This window comes from Oncorhynchus keta, chromosome 32 (assembly GCF_023373465.1).
Source record: "Oncorhynchus keta strain PuntledgeMale-10-30-2019 chromosome 32, Oket_V2, whole genome shotgun sequence".
Taxonomy (NCBI): Eukaryota; Metazoa; Chordata; class Actinopteri; order Salmoniformes; family Salmonidae; genus Oncorhynchus; species Oncorhynchus keta.
Window position 1 is genome coordinate 32,764,737 of NC_068452.1, and position 19,123 is coordinate 32,783,859.

Below are 19,123 nucleotides of genomic sequence, written 5' to 3' on the forward strand. Positions count from 1 at the left end.
TAAACAGCAAGAGCATCAAAACTCACAGACCATCTGACAAGACAATATTTTAATGAACCTTTATTTCAACAGGAAGTCATTAAGATCCAGTCCTTTTTTTCCCAAATGAGCGCTGCAGAACATAAAACACCATTAGTAAAATACAAAATGCAATCAATAAATAGTAATACAAATCAAAGAGTTACCCCACTTCAAATACATACTTGTATTTTAGGTTTCCAGTAAATCGTTCATTGTTCGCAATTCGATCTCCCTCTTATACGTACTAGCATTTCCATGTCAAAAACTTCATATGGAACTGAGATGAGGGAGAGGGCATGGACGAGTCACACATTAAGATTCATGGGAGTGTTAGGATGAATAGTTTGGGAGGGTAGTGGAGGGTTAACAGAATTGGGGGGGGTCACACTGTCTGGTGGGAACATATGACTAGTAAACATCTGAAAAAGAGAGTCAATTTCACCAGTAATTGATTGTTTTTGTACCCTTTATTTGGTAAGATTCAGCAATTTCAGACAAGTGAAAATATTGTTATGACATAATACCAGTAGTTAAAAACCTTAAACATTATAGTACAACACTCTATAGGAAGGCATTTTATAGTACTTGTAATACTCTGTCAGTAAGATTATTCTTCATTTTATATTTAGTATTACTTAAGAGTGAGAAGGACAGCAATAGAGAGGAGAGCATGGATAGAAGGAACAACAGGGTGGAAATAATGCAGACCACAATGATACACCATTAAAAAAAAGGGACAAATGGGCTGAGATAGAGACAGGGATAAAACAATTTAACAGACTATTTTAAAATGGAAGCATTTCACAAAGAAGAATTTGGAAGAAAAAAAAAGAAAAAATTCTCACGAGACAGGTACACAAATGGAAATATAAATGACTGGACATGACTTGGATTCACACAAAATACTTAGGGGAAACAAAATAAATGTATTGCGGTATTTATATAAAGACAAAGCACTACATATGTAGGTAGACCACTTCAATATTTTGGGATAGTTACATTCATGAAAACAACCTATCACCGTTCACTCTAATGCCCCGTCTGTCAGAGATGGTAACAGTCTGCAACCCTCATCATGTACTACAGTACATTATCAAACACTCTCTCCTATGCCCCATATCATCCAATATACAATAAATGGCCAGTTTATTAGGTACACCACCCCATTCACAAAAATGGTTAGCTCCTACAGGCAGTGAGTGTCATGGCCTATATAAAAGCAGGCAGACAGGCATTCAGTTACTGTTCCATTGAATGTTAGAATGGGCAAAACAAGTGCCCTAAGCGACTTTGAGTGCGGTATGATCGTTGGTGCCAGGCGCCCAGAAACGACCACCCTCCTGGGCTTTTCGCACAGGACAGTGTCTAGGGTTTACAGAGAATGGTGTGACAAACAAAAAACATCCAGGCAGCAGCAGTCCTGTGGGTGAAAACAGCTCATTGATGAAAGGTCGAAGGAGAATGGCAAGAATCATGCAAGCTAACAGGCAAATAACGGCGCAATACAACAGTGGTGTGCAGAACGGCATCTTGAACCGCTGACCTCTGTCCTTTTCATGGATGGGCTATTGCAGCAGACGAACACACCGGGTTCCATTCCTATCAGCTAAAAACAAAGTGGCTCCAGTGGGCACGCAATCACCAACACTGGACAATTGAGAAGTGGAAAAACATTGCCTGGTCCGACAAATCACGATTCCTGTTGCATCATGCTGACGACAGAGTCAGGATTTGGTGTAAGCAGCGTGAGTCCATGGACCCATCCTGCCTGGTGTCAACGGTACAGACTGGTGGCTGGTAAAGTAATGGCATGGGGAATGTTTTCCTTCGGACATGTTGCTCAATTGATATCAAGGGACCTAACGTGTCCACGTCCCAAAGAATTCAAGCTGTTCTGGAGGCAAAAGGGTGTCCGACCCAGTACTAGATGGGTGTACCTAAAAAATAAAAACAAATAACTGGCCATTGAGCGTATATATTCCTATATGGAACACCTCATATCGGTTAATGGCTTTCTCTCCTCATGTCAATCACCCTGTCCTTCAGAGTTACGGGTAGGTAGGGCGAGGGCGTGCTGCTGCAGCAGCAGTGCTGTTACTTGACTGGCTCGTTTCAGTAGCTGCTGCCTGTGATCGGCTGAGAACCTACTGCGTCTCATGTGACTCTGATTCTGGGCTCGTCTCGTCATCAGGGCTGGGGGGAACGTACAGACCAATGACCTCCTGCACCTTCACCGGCAGCTCCTGAGAGACAGAAGGAATGGAGAGAGGAGAAGAGGTTAGATCAGTCAGATGACAATACACAATATGTTAAATATATCATGTCCAAGTGAATGTATCCTCCTCTAACATATTTCCTACTTTGCAGCAGGCCAGCTGCAGGTAGTTAGCTTCTGCTCCTCGTAGGACTGTCTGCAGATCCAGCTTCATGGTCAGTTCATTGATGTGCTGCACATAGACAAACAGTCCTTAGTACTGTACACATAAACAAAAAGACAACATCATTAAGGAAAATAACTTCCAACACATTTCCAACAAACCTTCAAAATAGTGTTGAAGTCGTGGTCAGAGCCGATGAACTCCCCCCTCTGTGATTCCAGAATGGAAGCGGCCATCAGCAGATGGAAGTTTTCACAGGGCAGACGAGTCCAAAGAACCTAGTACAGAACAGTGCGCTCACTGTGTTTACTTACATATATTGTAAAACTAAGGTTTTTTTTCCATATAGTGTGTAGAGCCTAAGCTACATGCGAGTGTTTCTAATGAGTAGTATCCACCCACTCACCTCCCAAAGGGACAGGATGTCCTCGAAGGAGAACTCTCTCTTAAACCAGATCAGTAACCAACGGAAACAGAAGCACAGAGAGCCACTGTCCTGGGAGTCTGAAAGAGAGACAACATAACAATGTGAAGAATTTACTATGTCAACAGATTACGCATCCAGGTAGTTACATAACACAACTTGAGTTAAGGTCAAATATAATCAATTGGCTGATTAGAGAATTGACTGCCTGATGAATGTCTACCTCACTGAGTAATAACACGTTTGAGTTATGGTGAAGTGTGAGAGAAACACAGTAACTGAGTGATAGTCATCGTTTACCCAGGTAGTCAAGGAGCTCAGGGTCCAGAGCCTTCATCAGCAGGCTGAGCTGAAGGAGCTGTTGCTTCATGGCCTCCTGAGACTCCTCAAAGTTCTGGTGCTGAGGGCCCGAGAGAGAGAGAACATTAAAATAGTGTGTAATGCTATGTTTTAACACTCTCATGTGGCAATATATGAGTATTTAACAAGAGAGTAAGGTGCTTACCACCATCTCCATAAAACCTGTCAGACACCAGAAGGACTCCACTTCGTTCTGAGTGACAAAAAGGAGAGGAGCCAAGAGGTCACTCATCCCCTGGACATAGCCTGCAGGGAGAGAAAGAGAGAGACAACAGGAACCACAAGGAGAGAGGAGAGTCAGGTGTGAGATATTGAAATGTGATACAATGGCTTTGAACTTTCAAGTGTAAGGAGAAGGGGAGTGGCTTACCCAGATCAAAGTTGAACATGCAGTATGTCATCAGCACGTCATTGAGAAGAGTCAGGCCTGGGTTGTCATTGCCAGAGAAGAAGGTGTTGTGTCTGTCCGTCCGACTCACGTCCCTTTCTGTCCAATCAAAACATGAACAGATAAGTAACAAATCATAAAATGTGTGTCAACCAATGAGGCGTGAGATCATGTTTAACAGACAGCAACACCAACCTATCAGACTGCGGTATCCTCTGAGGAGAGAGTTCCTCATCTCCTGCTCTTCACTGACTGACTTCCACTGAACCTTCATTCTGAAATACTCATCTCTGAAGACAGAAAAACACAGAGGGGTTGAGGAGATGAATTTACTCACTCCCGTTTAGACAACAGTCCCAGTCTGTGATAAGAGAGCCATAACAAGCGAGGGAGATAAGAGACTAACGTTTTCATCCTCAGAATGTCCTCCCTCTCTTTCAAGGTACTATTCCAGGGATAGAAACCCAGCAGAAACTTCCACACATCCTTCCTCAGGGATGGTGTGATACCCTAGGAGAGGGAAAGGAGGGATGGTTTGAATGACAAGGTGAAAACCCATTTGGATGGAAGATGGTGTCAGAGAGGAATTATACTGTAAGGTCTTACCCCCCTGAAGACCAGCTCTTTGATTTGCTGTGGGTCCTTCACACGCCCCTCTGGGTCCAGGAACTCCTCCCATTTGTCGAGAGGCTGTCCCCTGGTTACGTCTGGTTTAGGGCCAAGCTCCACCCCCTGGTACCACCAAAAAGAAAACTCTCACCATTGATATCGCCATCCGCATGTTACAGCCAACGCCTGGACGACGTCGCCATCCGCATGTTACAGCCAACGCCTGGACGACGTCGCCATCCGCATGTTACAGCCAACGCCTGGACGACGTCGCCATCCGCATGTTACAGCCAACGCCTGGACGACGTCGCCATCCGCATGTTACAGCCAACGCCTGGACGACGTCGCCATCCGCATGTTACAGCCAACGCCTGGACGACGTCGCCATCCGCATGTTACAGCCAACGCCTGGACGACGTCGCCATCCGCATGTTACAGCCAACGCCTGGACGACGTCGCCATCCGCATGTTACAGCCAACGCCTGGACGACGTCGCCATCCGCATGTTACAGCCAACGCCTGGACGACGTCGCCATCCGCATGTTACAGCCAACGCCTGGACGACGTCGCCATCCGCATGTTACAGCCAACGCCTGGACGACGTCGCCATCCGCATGTTACAGCCAACGCCTGGACAACGTCGCCATCCGCATGTTACAGCAAACGCCTGGACGACGTCGCCATCCGCATGTTACAGCAAACGCCTGGACGACATCGCCATCCGCATGTTACAGCCAACGCCTGGACGACATCACCATCCATATGTTACAGCCAACGCCTGGACGACATCGCCATCCATATGTTACAACCAACGCCTGGACGACATCACCATCCATATGTTACAGCCAACGCCTGGACGACATCGCCATCCGTATGTTACAGCCAACGCCTGGACGACGTCGCCATCCATATGTTACAGCCAACGCCTGGACGACGTCGCCATCCGTATGTTACAGCCAACATCTGGATGATATAAAGTGAGGTCCTCTTCTCCATCTACTCCACAGATGTCAGGGCTAGTGATGAGTTTACATCTCCAACCCCATCCCCCCACTTACACAGGTGATGAGCTCAAAGCCTGGTTCGTCATCAGCTGAGGGGGGCCCATGGTGGTCCTGAGTGCCACGAGAGTGGAAGGGGGAATCTGGTGGTCGTAGAGCCCCTCTGAAGAAATTGGTGACCTTGGAGAATCCCCCAAAGGTGGTGGCATAAGGGTCCTGGATAAACCTCTGGAAACAAAGAGATTCATATAATTATAAACACACACATTAAACCTTCTCAGAGAATAGCACACACAAAACACAAGACTTACAGAGACGAGGTCGGAGCTTCCATCGTCAAAGAGGTGCAGCTCATCAAAGGACTGAGAGAGAGCCCCAGAGTCATGGGGATACGCTAGGAAGAGACGACCATCTACAGGTGATCTAAAACAACAGAAAAACAGTCAGGCAGATAGTAAGAGACACAGACAGCGACAGAGAAGATATAGAAGCTCAGAATAGAAGAAAACGCTAGCAAGAAAGAGAGAGAAAGTATGAAAAAGACACTTCAGAATGTATGTAGAAAGGGGGTTGGGTACAACAGCTGCTAAACTCTACTGTTCAGAGTCAAGTTAAATGCCAGTGAAATGCCTTGAATTCCTCTGAGGCATTGATCGGAGAGAGAGAGGGGGAGAGCTGGCTGTCTGCTGCTACTCACGGAGCCAGGATGATGTAACGCTGCATGGCCCTCAACAGCTCCCTGGTGCCCCCCCTGTGGAAGTGCAGAGGAGGGAGGGGGTGGCCACCCCTGCTAGTAAAAACCATGAAGTTACGGCCCAGGGAGAAACGGGACCGTCGCAGAGAGTACAGCTCCGACAGAGGCAGGGAGAACGACCACTGGCCTGGGAACAGAGGGGGAGACATCAACATCAAGAATAGCACTATACACTTGCTGCAAACACACTTGTGAGTATAGCCTAGTATGAGAACTACAAACGCAGAAGGCAAGTTATAAAAGTCTACGTACTTGTCTCTTTGACAGGGGGGTGCTCTCTGACTCGGTCTCTCTTCACTGTGCTGATGACTGCCCAGTCTGGCTCGTAGCCAGGGTCAAAGTTGGTGTCCTCCACCCCTCCTTCTCCATCCTAACAGGAAGACAGGCCGTATATAAAGAACATGAAGAAAACAGAGTGATGTGTGTCACTAGTGTACTAAACAAGCGCTCACCTTTTTAGTGTAGAATACAGCAGCCGTATTGCGGCCCTCGTCCTCTAATGCGCTCCACTCCAAAGCTGGCTCCCCACCCTGTAAACATAGACAAACACCTTAGTCTAGTCCAGAATAACATGTGATAGCCTAACACTAAGAAGAAAGGACATACTGTATATGATCTATAGGCCTATGTGTTTGACTAAAGGAAGCAAAACAAAGTTACTGATGACAAAGACTTCCACCATAGGGATGAGTACACTTTGAATATGACCAGAATTGGTTTTCGATCAACCAATAATCATATTTTTATTTTATTTGTACTTTTTACCCCTTTTCGTGATTATACACTTGGTAGTTACAGTCTTGTCCTGTCGCTGTAACTCTCGTACGGACTTGGGAGAGGCGAAGGTCGAGAGCCATGTGTCCTCCGAAACATGACCCCGCCAAGCCGCACTGCTTCTTGACACACTGCTCGCTTAACCCAGAAGCCAGCCTCACCAACGTGTTGGAGGAAACATCATCCAGCTGGAGACAGATGTCAGCGTGCATGTGCCCGGCCGGTCACAAGGAGTCACTAGAACGCGATAGGACAAGGACATCCCAGCCAGCCAAACCCTCGCCTAACCCAGACGACGCTGGGCCAATTGTGCACCGCCTCATGGGTCTCCCGGTCACAGCTGGCTGCGACACAGCCTGGGATCGAACCCGGGTCTGCAGTGACGCCACTAGCACTGCAGTGCCTTAGATCACTGTGCCACTCGGGGAGGCAATATTTTCATATACCGTGAGCTCCAAAAGTATTGGGGCAGTGACAATTTGCTGTTGTTTTGGCTTTCTACTCCAGCACTTTGGACTTGAAATTATACAATGATGAGTTAGAAAGTTATCATACCCCCAAGACATGCTAACCTCTCACCATTACAGTAACAGGAGATGTTAGCATTTTTGAGGGGATATGACAGTTATGCCTCTAACTTTCTCACAACTCATTAAGGATTATCCTTGATCATAATAGCATCCACAATAATGTGAGGTGTTTAGAAACATATTGTATTCTTATTTTACAATAAAAGTGACTCCAAAATGACAAAATACATTATTTACCATTCATTTCTATTGGGCACAAAATCTGAATCTAATTTGAAACACAACCAAAACAAACAGCAAATGCATCCAATAAATGTGTAGGTTCACACGCTTAATTTAATGATTGCATGCTAAGAATATGGGACCAAATACTAAAATGTTGACTACTTTAATAAACATAAGTGAATTTGTCCCAATACTTTTGATCCCCTAATAAAAAGTGCTGTAACTCCTAAGCGGGTGAAAATACCCTAAAATTAAAGCTGACAGTCTGCACCTTAACCTCATATTCAATGTATCATTTCAAACCCAAAGAGCTGGAGTACAGAGCCAAAACAATAAATGTGTCACTGTCCCAATACTTTTGGATGGGTGGGTATAATTTGTGGAAGGTTCCAACAGGAATCTGTCCCAAAAACATTGTAAATAACAAAGTTGCCAACAAACAATGCATACAAAGTTGTATAGTGGCAGAATAAGATACCGGGTAGGGAGTGGGCTATTTCATTAAGTTTTTCACTTACCACGTTTTTTTACAAAAAATGTCTGCCCTCACTCTGGTAGTCTAGGGACAAGCATTAAGAATAAGCTATGTGGTGAGCTGATGCCTATTCGGCAGATAGTTAGCTAGGTGAATTGATCATGCTACTTTGTATGCATTGTTTGTTGGCAACCTCCTTGTACTTTACTTCGTTTTTGGACAGATTCCTTTTGGAATGTTCCACAAATTATACCCACCCCTTTTGGAGCTCACTGTAAATATGGTGTCTATGGGAGAAGCCCAACTTACCCGTTCCACTATACGGATGAATCCTGGGATTGTGGTGTCCTGGTTGCTCCTCTTGGCATTGGTGTGAAGGTAAACCCCCTCCTTCTCAAACACCAGCTGTGTGGCAAAACAACATATGCTATTAATAGAATATAATTTGCAGTGAAAACTAATGGCAAAATGTCATGTCATGGATTCCAGTGCAATGAATCAGAAAGTGTGATCGAGTGGGAATAGGGTGGTGAATGACAATCATATGACATCCCAAAGAGGATGAGTTAGCTGACTTTACTGTAGCCTACAAAATAGAGTCACATGAACTCTGAGTCACTCGCACAGTGATTCCACCTGTGTGCCTGCCAGGGGGTTCTCCCAGGTAGTGTCTGGTACTGGTACTCCCGGTCTATAGCTCCATTCCTGTGCATTTTATTCCACTTGCGGTACCATTTTTTATTTAACTCGGCATTGTTGGAAGGGCTCGTAAGCAAGCGTTTCACGGTAAAGTCTACACCAATTGTATTCGGCGCATGTGACAAATAACACTTGATTTGTGTCTTAAACTGACTAAACCCAATTGGATAGATTCCATACAAATACAATATACCATCATATCGATCCTGTATATTACCCGAAATGTATAATCAATAATAATATGCCAGCTGCGACATCAATTCAGGTGAAATATTACATAAGCCATCCTCAACCAACGAACTGCTCAAACGTTTAGTTAGTTAGTAGATACCGTAATCACATTCACAGGGAAGTTTACGATGCTAATTCTATGGAATGGGATCCTCGGCCTCGGGACCCTTTCTTCACTGTAAACAGGTCTAACTACTACTAGTAGCTGTTAGAGAACCAGCAGTGCTTATTGCTTTACATATTGAAGTCTGCCGTGGAAAATTGCACAGCTATGATGATATTTCTCGTGACCAATTTATTGAACAAGTAATATATCACAGCAGCAAATACCAATTGAATCTGGAAATAATTATGAAGCTAGCTTGTTTGTTTGTTGTTATAACGTTAGCTAACTGTTACTGTAGTTACGTCAGCGTCCCCAAATATCACACGACTTTGTTGTGAAGGTGATAGTCTAGCTACAATGGCGATAACAGAGTTTGTTTAGTTGGCGGCCTTTAATACAGACCGAATCAACCAGATGAACACGAAATCTAAACTTCAATGTCAATACATTGCGCTTACCTTGTGACTAGTCTCAGCCTTTGGCTCCATTTTTCTTCCACTCGCCTTCTTTTTTTTTTCAAAACAAATGTCGTCAGAAGACTTCCGCTTTCATAGACTGCACCGTCTACGTTATACGTCAGTCAGGAACATCAACCAATCATAGGGTGGTGGCACGTCTAAATTGGAATAGATGCCGCGTTCAAAACAACGTGGTACTCAGAACTGGGAAATCGGAAATCTCCGACTTCCGAGCGTTCAAATCAACAGGGAACTCGGAAAAAACGAGCTCCGACTCGGAAAAATCGATTAGAACAGTTATCCAACTCGGAATTCCAACTCGGGAAGTCGGGCCTCTTTCTAGAGCTCCGACTTTCCGACATGAAGATCACCGATGTCAGGATTTTACGTATTTTCCCAGTTGTTTTTAACGTGGCAAGAGTACCACCGTATGAATCATAATACCCATAAACCCTACTGTTCAAATCGGGAAATTGTTCCAATCTGTTTTTCCACCATTGATAAATCACCTTAAAACAAGGCCTGTATTTCATTTAGGATTACTCTGGTGTGACGTTTTGATAACTGTGTGAATATTTCTAGGACAAGGTGACTTATCAATATTTTCGCCTGTATTTACCCCCCAAAAATGAAACCCTAATGAGGCTATTATAAAGAACTACAAATGCCATGATGATCTGGACGAGACTGCTGAATTGAGGCAAAGGTAAGAATCTCTGGATCTCAATCTAAATGTAGTAATGAATAAATTGGTTAAATGTCTTTAAATTGACAATTCTGTGAACTGCCTTGTGCAAGTTTTAAATTGACACAATACCTGTTAACAAGGGTGTCAGCTAGCGATGATGTTCAGGAGCTTTCAGGGATTTGTAGTTTTGCATGATGTCCACCTTGATGGTAATTAGAATTTTCGAATCCGAGAGTAAATAGAGCCGAATATACTGATAAATCCTTGTCCGAGATTTACATTATTATCAAAACGTCACGCCAGGGTAAGGCTACACGAACAGTCCTTATGTGTTTCTGAAATCCCAAATGGGAAAAATGTATGGTGGAAAAACGATTGGAACCATTTCTCTGTTTGACAACTAGGTTTTATGGGTATTCAAATCAAATTGTATTGGTCACATACATATATTTAACGAGGCAAGTCAGTTCAAAACTAATTATTATTTACAATGTCGGCCAAACGCTTGGCCAATTGTGCACCGCCCTATGGGACTCCCAATCACAGCCGGTTGTGATACAGCCTGGATTTGAACCAGGTGTCTGTAGTGACGGAGATGCAGTGCCTTAAACCGCTGGAATACAGTATATACATATGAAATTAATAAAACAGCATGTAAAAATTATTAAAGTGACCAGGGTTCCATTATTAAAGTGACATGTGATTCCTTGTACATAGAGCAGCAGCCTCTAAAGTGCAGGGTACTGGGTGGAGGCAAGCTATTGATGGCTATTTAACAGTCTTATGGCCTTGAGATAAAAACTGTTTTTCAGTCTCACAGTCCCAGCTTTGATGAACCTGTACTGACCACGCCTTCTGGATGATAGCGGTTGAACAGGCCGTGGCTCGGGTGGTGGATGCCCCTGATGTCCTTTTTGGCCTTCCTGTGCCATCGTGTTCTGTAGGTTTTCTGGAGGGCAGGCAGCGTGCCACTGGTGATGTGTTGGGCAGACCGCAGCACCCACTGGAGAACCCTGTAGTTGCAGGCGGTGCCAGTTGCCATACCAGGCAGTTAGTTATACAGCCGACAAGATGCTCTCAAATGTGCTTCTGTAAAAGTTTGTGAGCGTCTTAGGAGCCTAGACAAATTTCTTCAGCCTCCTGAAGTTGAAGAGCTGCTGTTGCGTCTTCTTGGGTGGACCATTTCAGATTATCAGTGATGTGTACATCAAGTAACTTGAAGCTTTTCACCTTCTCCACTGCGGTCCCGTGTATGCGGGCGTGCTCCCTCTGCTTCTCATGAAGTCCATGATCAACTCCTTTGTTTTGTTGATGTTGAGGGAGAGGTTATTTTCTTGGCACCACTCTGCCAGGGCCCTCACCTCCTCCCTGTAGGCTGTCTCCTTATTGTGGGTAATCAGGCCTACTACTGTTACGACACCTCCACTGTGGGGCTCTATTCTTACAATATTTGTCAGTTTCATGTAATTATGAAAATGGCAGTTTATTAGGCATCAGTGGTGGTAATAAATCCCAATGTGAATAGTGAAACACTTCTAACAAATGTATGAGTGACAGTGAGTATCCTGGTGCTGCCACCAATGTAGCAAAGAACAGCAGGACAGAGACAATTTAGACAGGGAGGCTGATGAAGGCGGCTAGTGGTTGTTGTTGTCTGTCTTCTCAAAGTTGCATCCCAGTTTTAGGACTCCTTAGTGGCACAGGGGGTCTAAGGCACTGCATCTCAGGGCTAGAGGTGTCATTAGACTCTGCTTCGATTCCAGGCTGTATCACAACCGGTCGTGATTGGGAGTCCCATAGGGCGGTGCACAATTGGCCCAGCCTCGTTAGGGTTTGGCCGGGGTAGGCTGTCATTGTAAATAAGAATTTGTTCTTAACTGACTTGCCTAGTTAAATAAAAATGTAACGTTTTACTCTCCTCTCTTTTCCTTCATCTGCACTGCAAAATTAGAAGACCGTTTAGGTGGGAATAATATAGAGATTGAAAAGCCTACCAGAAGCATTTGCTTCCATCATGTCAGATCAGTGAGGATGAAGTAAATTATACCAGTAGAAGAAACCATGACAAGCTATTGAGATGCAGCCTCGTCCAAGTGCGCGTCCAAAACAAGACGAGTACGAGCCCGCCCACAGTCACGTGTAAAACGTGCGTCTCGTCTAGCGTCTCTAAACAGCAACGTCGGAGCCTAGGGAGACCATTCTTGAGAGATAAAGAAACTGTTAGAACTAGAAAAACGCTTGCAACAGACGAAATAAGGAACTGAATGTGTAAGCTGACTTCTGTTCTTGCTGTTTATTTGTGTCTGTGTGTGCTAGTGTCTCTGCAAAGGCGAGAAATGAAATGTGTTCATGTTGGGAGGAGAGTGCACAGGAGACCAGTTGGCTAGCATGTTAGCAAACAAACAAGCACAAACAATCCGCAGTCATGACATTTTCATTGAAGTGCTTTCCTGGTAGTAATAATCACAGGAATTACATTTAGAAACGAGCTGGGTAAGTCTAGAGCAGGCAGTCACCCCACAAAGTTTTGGCAGAGCCAGTTCGTATGCTAACGAATGCATGAGATTGTGGGGGGAGGAAGGGACGACGACCTGAACTGCGACAGTTCGCGAGACGTAACGACAGGTGGACAACGTCTTCCCACGGTTAGCATAGGTCTATTTTGGAACATCCTCAAACTGCCACTGAGATATTATTGACCACTGAGATATTGACCATGAACTCAGACTTCTACAAGGCAGTCTGACGTCAGAAAAGTTATATGGAATTGAAATGTATGTACAGTATTTGGATCATGTGAATTTTACAAATGCCATGCTTGAGTTGAGTGTAGTCTAATTTCATGAAGTTTCATCATGCATAATTTTATGAGATTATTATCTGAATTCTGGTTTAGTGATCATCTAAATAGTACCTAGCTAGTGACAAGCTAATATTGCTATAATGACTAACAATGCAAACTTTTTTTTTGAGCAACTCAAGCTTTCTCCATTTTGTTTTTTCCAGGTAACACCAGCAACATTTTCATTTTCTCTCCCCTAGTTCTCTCAGGCACACTGACATTAATAATATTAAACAATCACCTTGTGCCTCTGAAACCTGCTTTATAACAACTAAGGATAGTTTTATTCTTAGCTTAAACCAAACCAGCAATAGTAAAAGGATACTAACATTTCCTCAGATTAGCCAAAAGCAGATTCCAAAAACACATCAACACTCCAGCCTACAATCCAGTGAGAAAAAAGGTACATTTATCACAAGACTTGTTAACAAAAATATATAGTATTTAATATCAAACAGCTGGCTGAGTCCTACAGGTGCCTGATTACACTAACTTAAACCATTTTAGCTATTGATCAATAAAAACAGTTACAAAGCATCTATACATTCCATAAAAGCTAGCCCTAATAAATTAAACACATCCAACAGTCATTGGCAGTCCTGTTTACCCATCATGGCCTCCATCACCCAATCATCTGACCCCGAGATCCCAGACAACCACAGAGAGAGCTGGCTGGCACTACTTGCCGCGGCAGAGGGATATTGTCAGAAGTCAGGCTGCGACCTGGCTATTCTTACAGCCTGTAAGAAGTTCTGGCCATCTGTAGTGGAGGGAGATGAGAGGAAAAAGGAGAGTGGCTTGCCTGCCGGAGGCCGGAAGTGGGATTTCTCCTATCACGTGTGGGGTCAGGGGGCTTTGGCTGAGTCTTCGCAGCGCTACATGGACGACATTGCGGTGCTGCACTCCACATCTATGCTAACGGCACATAGATATACACGTCTGAGTGCAGGAGACGGAGGAGCTAAACTGGTAGTGGACATACCCTCTGACAGGGCGGTGAGTAGACTGACTGTCAGTCATTTTGTGCCATTCAATGTGGCTGTCATTCATAGTGCTGTGTGTGATCGTAAAGTCCTTAACTTCTCTTCCACAGGGCCTAACAGGTGAGTGTGGTGTGGGAACCATCAGCCCCAGCACCACACTCTATTCGCAAAGCTACCCATCAATCTACCACTCAGGGGCTGTCATTGGCCAAGCTGCTGGGCAGCATGGGAATGGAGAGAGGGAGCGAGAGATGGCTGTGATGATAGAGGAGGCTGGACGAGGGAGAGACATTCCTGGAATTGGGGACTTAGAGGAAGAGTGTGAGGAAGAGGAGGACATGGACGAAAGGAGCCGTAATCTGAATGAGACTGCAGGTGAACACAGCTCTGTGGGACTATTTTTATTTTTTTTATCTCCTGGTCTGAATGACATCGTAAATATTAATCTCTCTCTACTTCAGGGGTGTTTTCCATGGATGAGGACTCGCTGTCTCGTGACTGTGAACCATTCTTTGAGTCCGATGGAGAGGAGGAGAGCACTGATGGTGAGTGTATGTGTTTCGTAATATTAGTTAATGATGATCTAATGCTCTTAATATGTGCCTCCTCTCTGCTCCAGGCTCGTTAAGTGAGGACTGTCCTCCTCCCCCCCGCAGCATGGCCATGGGGCAGTCATTCTCATCCCGACACCCCAACCCCATGAACATGGCCCGCTCCCTCCCCGTGTCTGTTCCTGTGTGGGGCTTCAAGGGCAACAGACCCCACCAGGGAGAAGGCCACAGTGGGGAACGGGTCAGTCAACCTTCGTTTAAAAACATACAGCTCACTTCCTCTCTGTCATTCTGACACACATACCCACTAACTGTCTCTGTGTTGCAGGCTGGTGTAGCTGACCTGGATCATATTGCTGCCAGCATGAAGGCCCTGTTGGCCCCAGGAGCCAACGACGGAACAGAAATGTTTGGAGGACTACCTCGCCCTCGCCTCAACACGGGAGACTTCTCCCTCAAACACTGAGCCAAAGAAAGTGAGGGGATGAAGGAATGAGAGAGAGAGTGTGTGGATGAAAGATATCTAATTGATTGGCTGGCAGGTGGAAAAGTACCCCAGTGTATTAGCTAATCACTAACCCCAAATTTAGTAGTAACAACGGTGAACCCAGAGAGGATTAACTGACATAACATATGCTTGTATACACACTAAGCTCATTTTCAACACATTACATTACACCCATAAACACTTAAACACTACAAGACAACTCGCTACACACAACTTCACTTCAAATGTGCTCATAGTGACCCACTGTACTGACCAACATGGACACTAACATATTGAAATGTTTTTAACTGACACAGGTGTTGACTCTGTTGTGGGGCTTTGCCAAGTAGATTTGTGGAGGATGGGTCACCCTTCTAGAAATGGTTGGCTCTAGGGGGGGGTTTTAACAAGAAGCCTGTAGCTTTTCAAATTGTGAGGGAAGGGCACCATGTCTCCATGAAACATGCCTTTTTATACTTCTACCTTGCCAATGAATGACTGACTGGTAGAATGATAGTACGTGTACAATCTCTGATATTGACACTATTATAATAATTAATGTCCTCCAAATGTGTTGAGAGTGAGAGAAAGCGGAGGAGGCAAACAGACGTATCTATCATCTCCCAACTTTTCAAAAGCAGATAAATGTTTTAATTTGAGTACCTGTATGGTTTAAATTAAGGAGCAACATCTGTGAATCAGGCTGTTGGTTCTGACACTGAATATTATTTGGATGCAGTATAATGGCTGTCCTAGAGAGGGCAGTTCAGATTAAGAAATATCCTGAACAGAAATAAACACAACATGTAAAGTGTTGGTCCCATGTTAATGAGCTGAAATAAAAGGTCCCCAAATGTTCCATATGGCACAAAAAGCTTATTTCTCTCATTTTGTGTACACATTTCTTTACATCCCTGTTAGTGATAATTTCTCCTTTACCAAGATAATCCATCCACAGGTGTGACATAACAAGATAATTAAACAGCAATATCATTTAACAGGTGCACATTGTGCTGGGGACAGTGAAAGGCAACTCTAAAATGTTTAGTTTTGTCACACAACACAATGCCACAGATGTCTCAAGTTGAGGGAGCATGCAATTGGCATGCTGACTGCAGGAATGTCCACCAGAGCTGTTGCCAGAATCGTCATTTCCCTACCATAAGCCGCCGCCAACATAATTTTAGAGAATTTGATACTACGTCCAACCGGCCTCAACTGCAGACCACATGTAACCACGTCAGCCCATGACCTCCACATCTGGCTCCTTCACCTGCGGGATCGTCGGAGACCGGCTACCCAGACAACTGATGAAACTGTGGCTTGCACAGCCAAATAATTTATGTCAGAAACCGTCTCAGGGAAGCTCATCTGCGTGCTTGTCATTCTCACCCGGGTCTTGACCTGACTGACTAAAGTAGGTAAATGCTAACCTTCAACGGCCACTGGCACGCAGGAGAAGTATGCTCTTCACGGATGAATCCCGGTATCAAAGATGGCAGACTGTATGGCGTCGTGTGGATGAGCTGATGGCAACGTTGTGAACAGAGTGCCTCATGGTGGAGTTATTGTATGGGCAGGCATAAGCTATGGACAACGAACACAATTGCATTTTATCTAGGGCAATTTGAAAACATAGAGATACTGTGATGAAACCCTGAGGTCCATTGTCGTGCCATTCATCCACAGCCATGTTTCAGCATGATAATGCATGGCCCCATGTCGCAAGGATCTGTAAACAATTCCTGGAAGCTGAAAATGTCCCAGGTTTTCCATGGTCTGCATACTCACCAGACATGTCACCCATTGATTATGTTTGGGATGCTCTGGATCGTGTACGACAGCGTGTTCCAGTTCCTGCCAATATCCAGCAACTTTGCACAGACATTGGAGAGGATTGGTACAACATTCCACGGGACAACATTCCACAGGCCACAATCACAGCCTGATCAACTCTATGCGAAGGAGATGTGTCGCGATGCATGAGGCATGGTGGTCACACCAGACACCAGATACTGTCTGATACAATCCCCTAACTTTTTTTAATGGTATCTGACTGTTTTCCCAGTCATGTGAAATCCATAGATTAGGGCCTAATGAGTTTATTTTAATTTAATGATTTCCTTATATTAACTGTAACTCAGTAAAATTGTTGCATGTTGCATTTATATATATTTGTCAGTGTAAATAGTTGAACTCTATTGTTTACCCAGTTGTATTTATTCATCACATTCATACATGACCATGGTTCAATCAGATATAAAATGATACAAGCTATGAATTTAAATTACACACCCTACTTTAACACTAACAAACTAGTGCTAACAAAAACGACTGACGGTACAAATAAATAGTAATATTCAATATAATTGTCATTCTAAATATTATAATATAACCTAGCAATTCACCTGTATGTTGTCCTCATGCAACAGTGGGATAACAGCAACACTTAAAACCATAGACATGATGTGAACAGATTATTCTCTTCTTCAATTCTGCATTCTGACACCAGTGCTTGTGCTCCAAATATTAGAAACATATATCTTCTCATTCACTTTACCTCCCTCTCTTACAAATTCCCTGACCTGTTATTCCCTCTCGCCTTTCCTACACCCTTCTTGTTACTGTTCCTCTTTCTTCCGGATCCAACAGAAGGATTTACTGCCAACCCAGAAACAAGGCAGAATCTTCTCTTTGAGGTCAGTTTTGAACTTGTGTATCAGTCGCACTGCCTTCTCCGCCTCCTCTTCTCCTTCCACGATGAAGAACTTGATGATGCCAGCGGGCTGGTCCAGGTATATGCTCATGGTGTTGCACAAAGGGAGCCCGACCTCCACATTCTCCCCGTTGTGCCAGACTTGGTAGCAGGAGCCGGCCCAGCCCGCACCCCATGAGCTTTCGTTCTCCCCCAGCCCACATGGCCCATCCTTCCGGCCCATGCTCTCGTACACTGCCCCAATCACCACCCAGCCGCCATAGTCCACCTCCCAGTACCCTCTCTGCCCCAACAGACCCTCCTTACACAGCACCTGCACAGAGTAGAGAGTGGATAGTAGAAAGGGTAGATTAGAGATGTCTTAGAGCCAGGCATGCACTGATGGCATCTCCAAAACAGTGGGCACACTTTAGTTACACAATGGCACTATGATGTGTGCCCTGTAACTGAGGATGGCAGACCAACCTGTGGCGAATGCTCATATCTCTCCGGTCTCATGGGGTATGGACACACCTCCTCTGACATACGCGACACCTTGAGGTTGCTCTCGGATATCCACAGCAGCTTCTGGGCCGTTTTGTCATCCAGGGAGAGGGGGATCCAGTCTGAGGGGAGAAAAAGAAACAATGAGGTAAAGAGAGAGGAATTGAGTTGAGTGGTTGGATGAATATGGATGAGATGAAAGGGTCGGATAACAGATAAGGTCAGATGAGTACTGTGATATTATTGCGATATGTACAATCTCTTGTGTGTAGGCAGTAAAGTGGATGTACTGTAAGCCAGGTCCTAATTGTGCATTTCAACATTGTATAGGCTGTGGGCAAGCAGGATTTAGCATCACATGCATTACAGAGAGTGAGGCCGAAAGTGATAAAGAGCCAATTACATGGCCTTACATTTCATGAGGTCAGCCCTGGTGGTGGGATCATGAATATTGGGCTCGTACACCGGCGGCACCTCTGTTATGTGGAGAGAGAGAGATAAAGTGTGAAATCCATTAAAGGTATACTGATGAGATAATCCAGTTTGAATTACACCACCGGTCTAATGTAATTCCTGGGATGCCATTGTTAGTCAGGATTTACAAAGGCTTTTCAGTACTTATACATGCAGTATTACAGAAATCATACCTGCAGGAGCTGCCTGGGATTTTCTTCCTACAGAAAAAAAGGAAGAAATTAATTATCTTTCCCAGGTAGAACATTATCTTGTGTCAGATTGTTATGTATTTATTTACTGTGCATTTGCAGAGGTTGTGCTTGTTGCAGTTTGTAGAGGTTGTGCTTGTTGCAGTTTGTAGAGGTTGTGCTTGTTGCAGATTGTAGAGGTTGTGCTATGTGCAGTTTGTAGAGGTTGTGCTAGCTGCAGTTTGTAGAGGTTGTGCTAGCTGCAGTTTGTAGAGGTTGTGCTAGCTGCAGTTTAC

The 19,123-nt window shown here is 44.6% G+C and overlaps 3 protein-coding genes across 4 annotated transcripts; 1 reads left to right on the forward strand and 2 right to left on the reverse strand.

Annotated features, from left to right (window-relative positions):
* Positions 1-469: 469 nt before the first annotated feature.
* Positions 470-9,585, reverse strand: LOC118377080 (TBC1 domain family member 17-like). The gene is made up of 17 exons (XM_035763927.2): positions 9,434-9,585; positions 8,249-8,344; positions 6,388-6,465; positions 6,188-6,305; positions 5,879-6,062; positions 5,493-5,604; positions 5,239-5,409; positions 4,178-4,303; positions 3,978-4,081; positions 3,767-3,861; positions 3,554-3,670; positions 3,329-3,429; positions 3,124-3,223; positions 2,806-2,903; positions 2,561-2,677; positions 2,382-2,468; positions 470-2,264 (listed from the first exon to the last, which is right to left on the reverse strand). Exons 1-17 carry the CDS (start codon positions 9,461-9,463, stop codon positions 2,166-2,168), a joined length of 1,833 nt encoding a protein of 610 aa, XP_035619820.2. The 5' UTR covers positions 9,464-9,585; the 3' UTR covers positions 470-2,165.
* A 335-nt stretch (positions 9,586-9,920) lies between these two features.
* On the forward strand, positions 9,921-15,843 carry LOC118377081 (uncharacterized). Of its 2 annotated transcripts, none has more exons than XM_052491444.1 (6): positions 9,921-10,139; positions 13,128-13,959; positions 14,057-14,321; positions 14,408-14,491; positions 14,566-14,738; positions 14,826-15,843. In XM_052491444.1, the coding sequence occupies exons 2-6, from the start codon at positions 13,576-13,578 to the stop codon at positions 14,961-14,963; spliced, it is 1,044 nt and encodes a 347-aa protein (XP_052347404.1). In that variant the 5' UTR covers positions 9,921-10,139; positions 13,128-13,575; the 3' UTR covers positions 14,964-15,843. The 2 variants fall into 2 exon arrangements, with proteins under 2 accessions (XP_052347404.1, XP_035619821.1); XM_035763928.2 differs by lacking the exon at positions 9,921-10,139 and adding an exon at positions 12,221-12,389.
* Positions 15,844-17,185: 1,342 nt separating this feature from the next.
* LOC118377078 (tripartite motif-containing protein 16-like) lies at positions 17,186-18,869 on the reverse strand. Its single transcript, XM_035763926.2, has 4 exons — positions 18,831-18,869; positions 18,597-18,659; positions 18,166-18,305; positions 17,186-18,013 (listed from the first exon to the last, which is right to left on the reverse strand). Exons 2-4 carry the CDS (start codon positions 18,601-18,603, stop codon positions 17,606-17,608), a joined length of 555 nt encoding a protein of 184 aa, XP_035619819.2. The 5' UTR covers positions 18,604-18,659; positions 18,831-18,869; the 3' UTR covers positions 17,186-17,605.
* Between the last annotated feature and the right edge of the window lie 254 nt (positions 18,870-19,123).

What these genes read in the sequence shown, in the direction of transcription:
- LOC118377080 (XM_035763927.2), bottom strand. Translation starts at nt 9,463, where the DNA reads ATGGAGCCAAAGGCTGAGACTAGTCACAAG. An exon ending in CTGTATTCTACACTAAAAAG is followed by an intron (nt 6,306 to 6,387) that starts GTGAGCGCTTGT and finishes TCTTCCTGTTAG; the next exon opens with GATGGAGAAGGAGGGGTGGA. An exon ending in CAGGTTTTATGGAGATGGTG is followed by an intron (nt 3,224 to 3,328) that starts GTAAGCACCTTA and finishes TCGGGCCCTCAG; the next exon opens with CACCAGAACTTTGAGGAGTC.
- LOC118377081 (XM_052491444.1), top strand. Translation starts at nt 13,576, where the DNA reads ATGGCCTCCATCACCCAATCATCTGACCCCGAGATCCCAGACAACCAC. An exon ending in TAATCTGAATGAGACTGCAG is followed by an intron (nt 14,322 to 14,407) that starts GTGAACACAGCT and finishes TCTCTACTTCAG; the next exon opens with GGGTGTTTTCCATGGATGAG. An exon ending in AAGGCCACAGTGGGGAACGG is followed by an intron (nt 14,739 to 14,825) that starts GTCAGTCAACCT and finishes TCTGTGTTGCAG; the next exon opens with GCTGGTGTAGCTGACCTGGA.
- LOC118377078 (XM_035763926.2), bottom strand. An exon ending in GATATGAGCATTCGCCACAG is followed by an intron (nt 18,014 to 18,165) that starts GTTGGTCTGCCA and finishes TACTCTGTGCAG; the next exon opens with GTGCTGTGTAAGGAGGGTCT.